The 13,466-nt window shown below is 40.9% G+C and overlaps 1 protein-coding gene across 2 annotated transcripts in view; it reads left to right on the forward strand.

The window, feature by feature from the left end:
- LOC119963680 (protein HIRA) overlaps nucleotides 1-13,466 on the forward strand; it is a 140,061-nt gene that overhangs the window by 110,755 nt on the left and 15,840 nt on the right. For both annotated transcript variants that reach the window (XM_038792998.1, XM_038793005.1), the window contains 4 exons: nucleotides 847-945; nucleotides 1,481-1,629; nucleotides 5,254-5,415; nucleotides 7,463-7,521. In XM_038792998.1, the coding sequence (XP_038648926.1) occupies nucleotides 847-945; nucleotides 1,481-1,629; nucleotides 5,254-5,415; nucleotides 7,463-7,521 (469 nt within the window). The remainder of the gene's footprint in view (nucleotides 1-846; nucleotides 946-1,480; nucleotides 1,630-5,253; nucleotides 5,416-7,462; nucleotides 7,522-13,466) is intronic.

Consider the following 13,466-nt stretch of genomic DNA (forward strand, 5'->3'; position numbering starts at 1 on the left):
CAGACACGCCCTACTCGTCAGACTGCTAGCAGCGGGTGAATTGGGGATGGTAACTGTGCCGACATGTACAGGCGAATGTTAGAGGAGGTATGCAGGATGAGGCACGAGAAAGATGGGGGGTGCTTTTTGATCCCTTCATACATGCCACAGCATTCCCTGTGTTGAAAGACATCTGGATATTCTGGCAAAGTTGTAACCAAGTCATTGACACAATGCCTCGTAATCTATTGGACTTTAGTTTGGGCGGCCTTTTGTTCATTTGAAATCTTATAGAACATAGAACAGTACAGCACAGAACAGGCCCTTCGACCCTCGATGTTGTGCCGAGCCATGATCACCCTACTCAAACCCACGTATCCACCCTATACCCGTAACCCAACAACCCCCCCCTTAACCTTACTTTTTAGGACACTACGGGCAATTTAGCATGGCCAATCCACCTAACCCGCACATCTTTGGACTGTGGGAGGAAACCGGAGCACCCGGAGGAAACCCACGCACACACGGGGAGGACGTGCAGACTCCGCACAGACAGTGACTCAGCCGGGATCTCTCTCATTATTGCTCAGATCTCTCTCATTATTAATGAGAGTGGATTGCTTGGCTTCAGTGACAGGTTCCATCACAGTGATGTCAGCCTCAACTAGTCAGCATTTTTAATTCTTGCTTCCCATGTTGAGAGTGCAGTATTGTAAGTGGTGTCCCCAAGTGCTCTCCATTTTACTTCTACACTCTGGAATGCTAGAGCACCTGTTGAATCAAATCTAGGTAAAAATTAATTGATGATCCTGGTATTTACTAGGATGTGGGGACTAATTTACACAATTGACACTGTTTTCCTTTCAGGCTACTCCGTCAATAGAAAAGGAGGTATCGCGTGTCTCGGCTCCCCTCATTGTATTTAAACTTCCGACACCTGCACCAAAGAAAGCATTCAACATCCAGGTAAAAAGGAGCATTGGCTGGGAGTAGCGTTTCCTAATCAGCCTTCAAAACTACTCTGGCAAAGGTTCAGGGAAAAATAGCAGATTGGCATTGTACAGTTGGGCTGAATTATAGGCAATGTTGTGCATGCTGCCATGGATTTGAAGCTAACATTACCAAACTCACCTTACTTGGAAACTCTGCTGTTAGCAGGGAGACTCAACTTTCTTCCTTCTCAGTCTGGACTGGATTCAAGCAGATACCCTGGAGGTGGAAGGGCGATGTCTTTTTCATTATGCAGTAGATTACTTATTTATTGATACGGATATGTGTGAAGCCTTAAAGTAATTAAAGATCCTTTATATTGCATGAACAATATAAAACTCGTCCTGTAATCTACTACTCCAAATGTAGGTCTTAAGTGTGTTCTGTAATTTAAAAAGTTAAATCAGCGATGAGATGTTAAGTTAAAATCATGGTTAAAGATAGAAAGTAAATGATCTGCGAGGATTTTGTGTGGTGTAGAGTTTGACTCATTGACCCTGCTTGATTTCAGGTAAGCACTGAGCCAGCTATGTACATAGAAGTGGAAAACGAAGTTCCTACAGTCACAGGGTGGAAACTGAGCCGGTTAAAGTGCATGAGAGAAGGGAAACAGTGGGACACACTACTAACCAGTCGAATCCTCACTGCTGCAGGGAGCTGGTGAGTAAAGGTTCCAAAACAGGCTGATGGTTATTGTAAGAGTTGAATTATGGAGCTGGTGGGTGTTGGTTCTGGGAGATGCCGACGGTGTATTATTGATACTGTCATTCATTTAGCTCATTCACCATCAAACTTCCTGATGGCGGTTGAGGGGGGAAGCTGTTGTGTATTACTAGCCGTTCCTAAAATAGTTAAGCACTTAGTTTGTTTTAGATGATTACCCAATCTGTATGTTTGCTATTAAGACTTACAATGTGATGGGCTCCTTGTGCATTTCTGCTTGAAATTTGTGCACATAAAACTCTTAATCCTTATTTATTTAATTCAATGACCTAACAATGCATGAAGGTTGCTCTTTTCTCTGTCTGTTTGGGTTACTTTCACGTAAGCTGCCAATATTATATAATTAGTGCAATAAAATAGCGTTTACAAATTTAAAGTCATGGGTTACTAACCTGTTAATAGGTTTGGTAGCTTGTTCCAAATTTAGTATTATAAAGGTAGTTAAAAGATTGCTGTGTCAGTGTGACTGGTGAGGAGAGTGTCTGACCTCCTTAGGGATATTAACAGAGGGAGGGAGGTGGTTTTCATTCTTAGCTAATCCCTACTATATTCAGTATAGGTTTCAGTTTGAAACACATCATTTGAATAGAGCTGAGTGTCAGATCAGGAGCTGGAGAGTGGAGGAATTAAACTTCAGAGCTTTTGGACTGCAACTCCAGCTGAGAGTTCTACCCAGAAATTATTGCTGTGCTGATGACTTAAAAGATTAAAGATACTTGCATAAGGTGAAAACAGCTTATTCAAGGATGGAAAATATGGCTTTTTCTTCAGATCAGTGACCATTCAACTTTCCTGAGGTGACTGCTTTGCCGGACACAATGACTCGGGCACGATGGACTGAATAAACATGTTCTCTGCTTTACGATTCTGTGATAATTGGTTCAATTGATGCAATCTAAATGTATTTGTGCACAAGAGCTAATTTATATGCCATTGATATTCTGTCTGTAGCGGCACAAGATTGAATTTTAGAGAGGAAACTTGATTTACTGAATGGAGTTTCTCGAGGGTCCAGATTAATTATAATAAAATGTACTCAGCAGCTGAAATGTTCCAAAAAAAATAAATGGTTAAATATTTTTGTAATGGAATGCTGACACTTGACCAGTGCATTGAAATCTACAGGCTAAGCTTGTGTTTCATATTGACCATTCATGTGGCAGTCCATATAAACAGCTGGTATATTGTCCCCAAGGTTGTGGTTTCCTACTCACTACCTCCGGTCTTTTTTCAGGCTTGATGTTCTGCATCATGAGCTAAGAAATATGCTAGTTACTTTCTAGAATTCTAGGTCTGAATGATAAATTCACCAGACATATGATGGTAAACTCAGCTTTGTAAATCCAAATGAAGTAAACTCAAACTACAGGAGGCAAGATAGTATGTTGGTGTGAATCTCACTCCCGGTGCATGCCTATGTAATCAGAGCCTGAGCCATGGATAACACACTTTACTCATGCTGATAACAAGGCAATTAATTTGGTGATTTTTTTTTGACATCGCACTAACAATCCTGGCTACTGCATAAGCTAATTATGACATGATTGCCTGAGTTATAATGCTACATGAAAAATCTTGGAGAATCTGAAAATGCCAGTCTCTGAGTGCTTTTGATTGATAACAAGGCAAATGCTTAATTGTAAGAGACTTCCAGTATTCACAACTCCAGGCATCCCAAAATTTAAAGTCACTTAATTGTTTGTCTTTCTTTTAAACAATAAAAGGCTTGATTTGTAAAAAAAAAATAATTGAATTATCAGATTGAATACCCCATTCACTTTCATGAGTGCCATCTCAATTTGTCGTTTTGATTTGTAAGTGTGCCCCTTCCTCAAAATATTACCATTTAGATTATGTTGCCTCTCCAGGTTATTTTTCCAAAGCACATCACTTCACACTTAATCCATATTAAATTGCATCTCCCAATGTTTCTACCTATTTCACCAGTCTGTCGACATACTGTTGATGTGGAGATGCCGACGTTGGACTGGGGTGAGCACAGTAAGAAGTCTTACAACACCAGGTTAAAGTCCAACAGGTTTGAAACAAACCTGTTGGACTTTAACCTGGTGTTGTAAGACTTCTTACTGTTGATGCACACTGTTTACTACATTGTCAAGTTTTGTATAATTTTCAAACTTTCCTCCTGTGTCATAACCAATTGCATAGCCAAGCTCTCACTATCCCAAGTTCTAATTTCTAAATAAATCTGTTTTGTGTCTTTTGAAAGTGCAATCATTGTACATATGGATTATCTTCATTAACCCTCTTGGGCACTTTATCAAAGAACTCAGCAGGTTAGATACAATTTGTCTTTAACAAATTTATGCTGGCTGACTCTTTGAATGTATACTTCTCCAAGTGAGAATTGATATTTTCCTTGTAGTTTTCCCAGTGGTGATGTTAAACTGATTAACCTGCAATTGCCAGGTTTATTGTTCTTTATTTTTTATTTAACAGGGTGCAACATTGCAATCCCCCAGTCCTGTGGCACCATTTCCATATCCAAGGAAGATTTGAGTTGAAAGATTCTGATCAGTGCTCACCTTAGCTCCCTTCAGTAATCTATTAAATCAGTGACTTGTTAACTTTGAATGATGCTAGCCTATTTATCACCTCTTTACTAACCAATATCTCTGCTCTGTCCTTCCCTATTCTGATATTTACTTCATTCTCTTCTTTGGAGAAGGCAGATGTAAAATACTCATTCCATGTCTTCAGTTAAGACTTCTGTCTCCATGGGATGATTTAATCTTTTGGCCCCTAATTGACTCCATTGCGCCATTAACTATCATGTTACATTTTATTTAGAGTTCATTTAATAAAAACAGTTGTAATCTATACTTGATGCGATTAATTTTTTTTTCTGTTAGTGAGAAACATGTGTTGTGAAACTCCTTCACTTTTGCAACCGTATATCAGCAGAGAGCCAAATTCTGAAACTGATCTGTGGGAAAGAGGGATTTTTAAAAAAAAATTATGGGATGTGAGCATAGGCCAGCATTTATTTCCCATCCATAATTGCCCTTCAGAAGGTGGTGATGAGCTGCCTCCTTGAACCGCTGCAAGGGGTGTTGATAGGGAAAAGTAGGAAATTATTTACTCTGCACCTTACCTGCCCTGTACAAATTGGGGCATTTCCTACTCGCTGTCTCCTTACCTGCCCTGTACAAATTGGGGGCATTTCTTACTCACTGTCTCCAGATCAGTTACAGAATTGAGCTCTCTTTTTCTCACCCACTAATGTACCTTAATGGCAGACAGAAGAGAGTGTCCTTTATTGCACCACTCCCCACACCAGTCATTACTTTTTTTATGTTTGAGGTTTAGATATTATTGCTGGGCTGTCGATGTGAAGCATCTTTGTCAATGATGGAAACTTTGAAAAATTAATTTGTACTTCAAACATTTGAAGTTAGCTGAAAGTGGAGGCTTATTTTCTGTCTACATTGACTTGAAGCTATAATCCAGAGATGAAGGGCTGTGGTTTCTCCTCCCCCGGCGCCCAGTGATGGAATGTTTCAACATGGCTTATCCTGATCCATTGTGCCCTTTTTGCAGTGACCTTGTCAGTGTGGCTTGTGAGGAGCGGACGGTCTCTGTGTTTTCAGCAAGTGGGCGACGGCTGCTACCTGCCATCCTCCTACAGTCGCCCATCTCTACGCTGCATTGTGCGAGTCACTTTGTGATGGCTTTGTTGGCTACTGCTACACTCTCTGTCTGGTAAGTGCTTACAACTGGGGAAAATAACAGCAAATCTGGCTATCTAAATAGATCATGGGTAGAATAAAGGAGTGTGAGGATGCATGTTGCATGGAGAGATATTGAGGAGCAACTGACCCAAATGAGTCAGGCATGTGTGTAGTTTTTATGGATATAAATTGTTGTCTCTTGTGTGTATGTCTCTCTCAGCTGCTTAGCTTGCTGTTTTTCCAGATAACTGATAGGAGAGGCAAGTGTTGGATTTGGTACAATGAAATTATGTATCCAAATGATTTATTTTTAAATTAGACAGGATAACGGGACAAGAGTCTTGAATAAAAATTGATTAAAATAAATTTGATTCTGCTGTCATAGAATTTTAATATACCATATGTGATAAATTTCTGGAGCAATGTAACAGGCAAGGGATTTTAAAAAGAAAATCAGTTACTGCACGCTGAGGCTATCAATAGCCCTCCAATTATTGTTTTAGCTAAAACCAGCTAACTTAGCATAGCTTAGGAACTGGCTGGGACCTTCCCACTGTGCAGCTTAGAACTGCAATAGGTTGTAACTTTTCCCTTCTGGAATGAAGTGCACTCAATGATGACGCAAACTTATCTTCAACATGTAACTATGTGGACCTCATTTGAGGATTATTTGGAATTGAGGCCTGCATGCATTGAATTATTATGCTGAGCAATCTATATATGTGGGCAGTTAACTGCCAGGAGGTGAGAATCTGATCATGTGTAAACTATTATGGCTTTCTGGGCTCTTGTGCTGATGTGGAAACAATGACAGATGTCCGCCTACAGCTTGGTGATGGGAGTTGCTTACTGGAGTTGCAGCATGTTACAAGCACATGATTTTCATAAGAACATAAGAACTAGGAGCAGGAGTAGGCCATCTGGCCCCTCGAGCCTGCTCCGCCATTCAATGAGATCATGGCTGATCTTTTGTGGACTCAGCTCCACTTTCCGGCCCGAAATTAATCCCTTTATTCTTCAAAAAACTATCTATCTTTACCTTAAAAACATGTAATGAAGGAGCCTCAACTGCTTCACTGGGCAAGGAATTCCATAGATTCACAACCCTTTGGGTGAAGAAGTTCCTCCTAAACTCAGTTCTAAATCTACTTCCCCTTATTTTGAGGCTATGCCCCCTAGTTCTGCTGTCACCCGCCAGTGGAAACAACCTGCCCGCATCTATCCTATCTATTCCCTTCATAATTTTAAATGTTTCTATAAGATCCCCCCTCATCCTTCTAAATTCCAACGAGTACAGTCCCAGTCTACTCAACCTCTCCTCATAATCCAACCCCTTCAGCTCTGGGATTAACCTAGTGAATCTCCTCTGCACACCCTCCAGCGCCAGTACGTCCTTTCTCAAGTAAGGAGACCAAAACTGAACACAATACTCCAGGTGTGGCCGCACTAACATCTTATACAATTGCAACATAACCTCCCTAGTCTTAAACTCCATCCCTCTAGCAATGAAGGACAAAATTCCATTTGCCTTCTTAATCACCTGTTGCACTTGTAAACCAACCTTCTGTGACTCATGCACTAGCACACCCAAGTCTCTCTGAACAGCGGCATGCTTTAATATTTTATCGTTTAAATAATAATCCCGTTTGCTGTTATTCCTACCAAAATGGATAACCTCACATTTGTCAACATTGTATTCCATCTGCCAGACCCGAGCCCATTCACTTAACCTATCCAAATCCCTCTGCAGACTTCCAGTATCCTCTGCACTTTTCGCTTTACCACTCATCTTAGTGTCATCTGCAAACTTGGACACATTGCCCTTGGTCCCCAACTCCAAATCATCAATGTAAATTGTGAACAATTGTGGGCCCAACACGGATCCCTGAGGGACACCACTAGCTACTGATTGCCAACCAGAGAAACACCCATTTATCCCAACTCTTTGCTTTCTATTAATTAACCAATCCTCTATCCATGCTACTACTTTGGACTTTACCCTTAATGCCATGCATCTTTATCTTATGCAGCTCAAAAAAGAGATTTAAATTGTATTTTATGTTCTGTTGTTCTAACAGGGATGCAAAAAAGCAGACTGTATTGGTCAAAGATGAGTCTCTAATCACTATATTATCAGGTACTTGGCTTTGATTTTTATTTATTCATGTACAATACTTGCTCTAACTGCAAAGATGAAAGATGAAAATCGCATATTGTCACAAGTAGGCTTCAAATGAAGTTACTGTGAAAAGCCCCTAGTCGCCACATTCCGGTGCCTGTTTGGGGAGGCTGGTACAGGAATTGAACCGTGCTGCTGGCCTGCCTTGGTCTGCTTTCAAAGCCAGCGATTTCGCCCTGTGCTAAACTAGCCCCCGAAAAGTCAAAAAATGTAGACTCCTCAGATTTCTTCCCCAACACCCTACTGGTTCTCTTGAATGACTGAATATTCTGAAGTTTTAGTTCTAATCTGATCACATCTGGCACACACAATAATAATCTTTATTAGTGTCATAAATTGGCTTACATTAACACTGCAGTGAAGTTACTGTGAAAATGCCTTAGTCGCTGCACTACAGCGCCTGTTCGGATACACTGAGGGCAAATTCAGAATGTCTAATTCATGTAACAAGCATGCCTTTTGGGACTTATGGGGGGGAAACCGGAGCACCCAGAGGTAACACATGCAGACACGAGGAGAATGTGCAGACAGTAACTCAAGCCGGGAATCGAACCCGAGTCCCTGGCACTGTGAAGCAACGATGCTAACCACTGTGCTACTGTGCCACCCTATTTGCACAATCCTACGGTCCATTTTAATATCCTGCTTAAGTATTGAGTATTGTGGTGAATTCAGGTATGTAGACTCAGGAATTTCCTGGTCAGGTAGAGCACATGTCTCATATAGGGCAGATCTCAGGAGAAGGGACTTCTCAACAATCATGTTAATGCTCTATATTCATACAGGTCTTTGAGCTAATGTTGTAAAGTTGCAGCTTTATTTATGAACAGGGTTAAACCATTCAGATAATTAACCCTGCTCTGCTGTTTTGTTAACCATTGCTGTTGTTCATCTTTTTAAAAATCCAGTTTCTTGTCCATTTTTAAATATCTTTTAGTACATTTGCATCTTCAGTAATATACAGTTTGGGTAATTTACAGTATTTGCCTTCATCTTTATGACTGGGCGGCAGTCTCCGCAGGTTAACCATCAAAAACAGATACGACAATCTGAATTTATATAGCCCCTTTAACAGAATGGGTTTCCTGTAGTAGTTCACAGTAAAGGAAACGGACACTGATTCAGGAAAGGACCAATTAGGAGTAACCAGAACCTTGGCTGAAGGGATGGGTTTTAAAGTAGGTAAGAGAGATAAAGATACTGAGAGTTGTAGGGAGTGTATGTTAAAGAGTAGGATCCGGGCAGCCAAAGGCAGTGGGCAAAGAAGGTGTGCATATAAAGGCCAGAGTCAGATTTGCATTTGGTATGGAACAAAGTGCTAAATCAAGCTCCGGAGATGGCTGGCAGCAAAGACCAAGACGATAATCATAAACTTAAATGTGTTGGGGAGGTCAGGGAACTAATGGTAGGTTGACAGGGCAAAGATGATGGACAAGTGGGACTCATTGTGGAAAAGGAAGATCATTGAAGTAGTCAAGTCTGAAGATGATAGAAATGTACATTTAATATCGAATGGCAAAAAAGGCTGCAGTAAGTTAAGTGTGGATAGTGTTGCAAAGATGAAAGTGAATTGTAGTTGTTTTGTGGAAATATATAGGGTCTGAAATAGTTCCATGTCCAATAATCTTGTATGGAATAAAACTTCTTTATTTATATGGTGTAACGGTCAGCATTTGGATTTTATTTTAATCAGTCATTTTTCCTGAAGACTGCCTCTTGGTTATTTTATAATTTAGTGAAAAGGCAGTCTTCATACTAACTAAAAGCATTGAAATTTCCGTATTGGCACATGGAAATATATTTTGCCCATCATAAACATCTCAACTGAGTCTATAACCCATGGTCTACATTCCACATTTTAACAACCCTTTGTTTTTTTTCCTGGATTCATTCAAGAACGTACCATAGGGATCATAGAACAGTACAGTACAGCACAGAACAGGCCCTTTGGCCCTCGATGTTGTTCCGAGCATTGTCCGAAACCAAGATCAAGCTATCCCACTCCCTGTCGTTCTGGTGTGCTCCATGTGCCTATCCAATAACCGCTTGAAAGTTTGTAAAGTGTCCGACTCCACTATCACAGCAGGCAGTCCATTCCACACCCGAACCACTCTCTGAGTAAAGAACCTACCTCGGACATTCCTCCTATATCTCCCACCCTGAACCTTATAGTTATGCCCCCTTATAACAGCTACATCCACCCGAGGAAATAGTCTCTGAATGTCCACTCTATTTATCCCCCTCATCATCTTATAAACCTCTATTAAGTCGCCTCTCATCCTCCTCCACTCCAAAGAGAAAAGCCCTAGCTCCCTCAACCTTTCCTCATAAGACCTACCCTGCAAACCAGGCAGCATCCAGGTAAATCTCCTTTGCACCCTTTCCAATGCTTCCACATCCTTCCTATAGTGAGGTGACCAGAACTACACACAATACTCCAAATGTGGTCTCACCATGTACAGTTGCAGCATAACACCGTGGCTCTTAAACTCAAGTCCCCTGTTAATAAACGCTAACACACTATAAGCCTTCTTCACGGCTCCATCCACTTGAGTGGCACTTCAGAGATCTGTGGACATGAACCCCAAGATCTCTTTGTTCCTCCACATTCCTCAGAACCTTGCTGTTGACCCTGTAATCCACATTCAAATTTTTTCTACCAAAATGAATCACCTTGCACTTATCAGGGTTAAACTCCATCTGCCATTTTTCGGCCCAGCTCTGCATCCTATCAATGTCTCTTTGCAGCCTACAACAGCCCTCCACCTCACACCTCATCCACTACTCCACCAATCTTGGTGTCATCAGCAAATTTACTGACCCACCCTTCAGCCCCCTCCTCCAAGTCATTGATAAAAATCACAAATAGCCGAGGACCAAGCACTGATCTCTGTGGTACACCGCTGGTAACTGGTCTCCAGTCTGAAAAATTTCCATCCACCACCACCCTCTGTCTTCTATATGACAGCCAGTTACTTAATCAATTGGCCAAATTTCCCTCTATCCCACACCTCCTTACTTTCTTCATAAGCCGACCATGGGGAACCTTATCAAACGCCTTACTAAAATCCATGTATACGACATCAACTGCTCTACCTTCATCTACTCACTTAGTTGCCTGCTCAAAGAATTCAATCAAATTTGTGAGGCAAGGATCTGCTTCCATTTTCCTCATGGATCTGAAACAATCCTTGAGACACCATTTCTGTCCCATCCAAATCAATGACAGTCAATGCAGTACAGCTATATGACGCCTGCAGACATTGCAATTCACACTCGCACCAGGAACCTGCAGACCCATTTTCTGTAATTATACAATGTTTATCTACAAGATTATTCCGTAGCAAGACAATTTGTTCTGTTTAAATCATTTATCTCTTACGGTATAAGCAAAGCTTCTGGCAGTAATATTTCATGTGTTCAGGAGTTGTTGCCAGGAGAATTGTATCTCATAGTGCCAGGAGGGAACAAAATGCTCCTTTTATCCTGGAGCAAGTGTGCAGAAGCTGATGATGAGACACAGATGAGCCTTACAATTCTAGACAGGAGTGAATTGTTCCCTATTACTCCTGTACTGTGCTTCTACGGGAACTGCATATAATTGTAGAGAGCAGAAAGAAATAAATTGGTCTTTTGGTGACCTGTATATAGACTAGCACTTGTTATCTGAACACTACCCACTTGTTACACTGTTGTTAGCAGTACATAGCTTTGAACTGTCCAAACATGGTACTTGCACTGACTATCATCTCTCCCCTTTGGCTGATCTTTTTAGACAAACAAAACAATGTGAAGTTAAGGTGGTAGGTAATCGGGATGAATTGGACATGTGCGACTCCTCTTTTAATTCCTTGTCCCTTAACTACAGATAACCTAAAATAGCTTTTACCATACATCTGCTTTTATAATGTCCTTAAACTGGTTAAATTCTTGTAAATTTCTAATGCACAATTATACAATGCAAATATGAGACTATCGAACCTTCACTGGGCTGTTTGTCAGTTGCACCTGGTTTGTACTAAAAGCTGGCTGGGGCTTTGACAACTTAAAATAAAATGTTTGTGTCTTTTTCTGTCAGTGCAGTATCAGTTCCTTTTAGTCTTTTCCTGTACATCTGTTTCCGAGCAATCAAATTAAGCTTGAGAAAAGAAAACACTTTTTACCCTCCACGTCACGGTTAATTAGCAGGCATGTGAATTACAACCATTTTCACCAGCCTTTCAGAGCAGAAACACTTCATAATAAGACAAAGCTAAAAAAATTAGAGTTTTCCTTGAAGTCCTGTCTAGTATTTATCCCTCAAACAACAGCAATAAAACAAATGATCTGGTCATGACCTTATTGCTGCTTGAAGGACGTAGCTGTGTGACAATTGGCTGCTGTGTTTCTTCCATTGCAACTGCAACTACAATTTATCAAAATAAATGGTCATTTTGGAGCAGTTAGAACTCTTTGTGGGATAATAATAAGGCCTATATGTTCATGGGAGGGGCAGGGGGAGGTGGGTACAGTTCCAGAAATGCTCACCCAGAACACTTAAATTCCCTGCACAACACCACAGTAAGACCCTTGATCACCTACACCAACAGCATTTAGTATTGGTCCTGAAAGCTAACCGTGAACTCATAAATTCAAGTGTGTGTTTGTATTAAATTTATGTCTTAGGACAAGAATTACTTCAGTTACTTCAGAAATGATTTTCTTTGAAAGCGATAAATGACATGTGCCCATCATTTGGCATTTTGCATGCAGAGACCGATTTTTCTTTGGGTACAGATTACTCATTATGTCACTGCACATTATGTAAATTAAATGGGGAGTTGACAGGAACTCTTGATTATGCTCTTTGTACTCTCCTTTGTCAGTTGTAAACTCAATTAGTAATAATCTTGTCTCCTAGTCAGAGGTTTGCCCCCCACCTTTCCGGCCTGAGTACAAAAATCTAGGCTGACATCCCAGTGCAAGACTGAGGGAGTGCTGCACTATTGGAGGTGCCATCGTTTGGATAATATGTTAAACTGAGGCTCCACTGCTCTCACAGGTGGCCGTAAAAGATTCCAAGACAATCTTCAAAGAAGAGCAGGGAGCTTCTCAGCTGTTCTGGCCAATATTTATCCTTCAATCAATATCACAAAAAACATTATTTGGACATTACTATTTTGCTGCTTGTGGGACCCTGCAAATTGGCTACCGCCTTTCGCACATTGTAACAGTGACTACATGTCAAAAATACTTGGTTGGCTGTGAAATGCTTTGAGGCATCCTGAGGTCATAAATATATAAATGCAAACACTTATTTTTGGAGCCGTAAAGATTCAGGAAAGACTTCATTTTTAAGGTCAAAACTGAATTTTCATTAAACCAGCCAAAGAAGAGGGGTCACAGTAAGAACACAAAAACTAAATCAAACCACGGAGATGGTTTTCTTTTGTGGCGGAGATGTGCCAGTTTTTAAAAAAAGTTGTATTTGAAACAATTTGTGGTTTGTCACTGGTCATTATCATAAAGGTTGCAGCAGAATTACAAAGGGCATCATAGAGAAGAATTTCCATTATAATGCTGAGTAGCTCCTTCAGTGCCACAGTGATTATAAGGGGCATGGATAGAGTGGATGGGCAGGCACTCTTTCCCAGCGTGGAGGGGTCAGTCACCAGAGGGCATAGGTTTAAGGTCCATGGGGCAAAGTTTAGAGGAGATGTGCGAGGCAGTTTTTTTACGTAGACGGTGGTGAGTGCCTGGAATGCATTGCCAGGAGAGGCTGTGGAAGCATATACATTAATAGCGTTCAAAAGGCATCTTGACGAATACATGGATAAGATGGGTAAGGGAGGTATCACGACCGGTACAGGCTTGGAGGGCCGAAGGGCTGGTTGCTGTGCTGTATTGCTCTTTGTTCTTTGATA

This window comes from Scyliorhinus canicula, chromosome 1 (genome assembly GCF_902713615.1).
Source record: "Scyliorhinus canicula chromosome 1, sScyCan1.1, whole genome shotgun sequence".
NCBI lineage: Eukaryota > Metazoa > Chordata > Chondrichthyes > Carcharhiniformes > Scyliorhinidae > Scyliorhinus > Scyliorhinus canicula.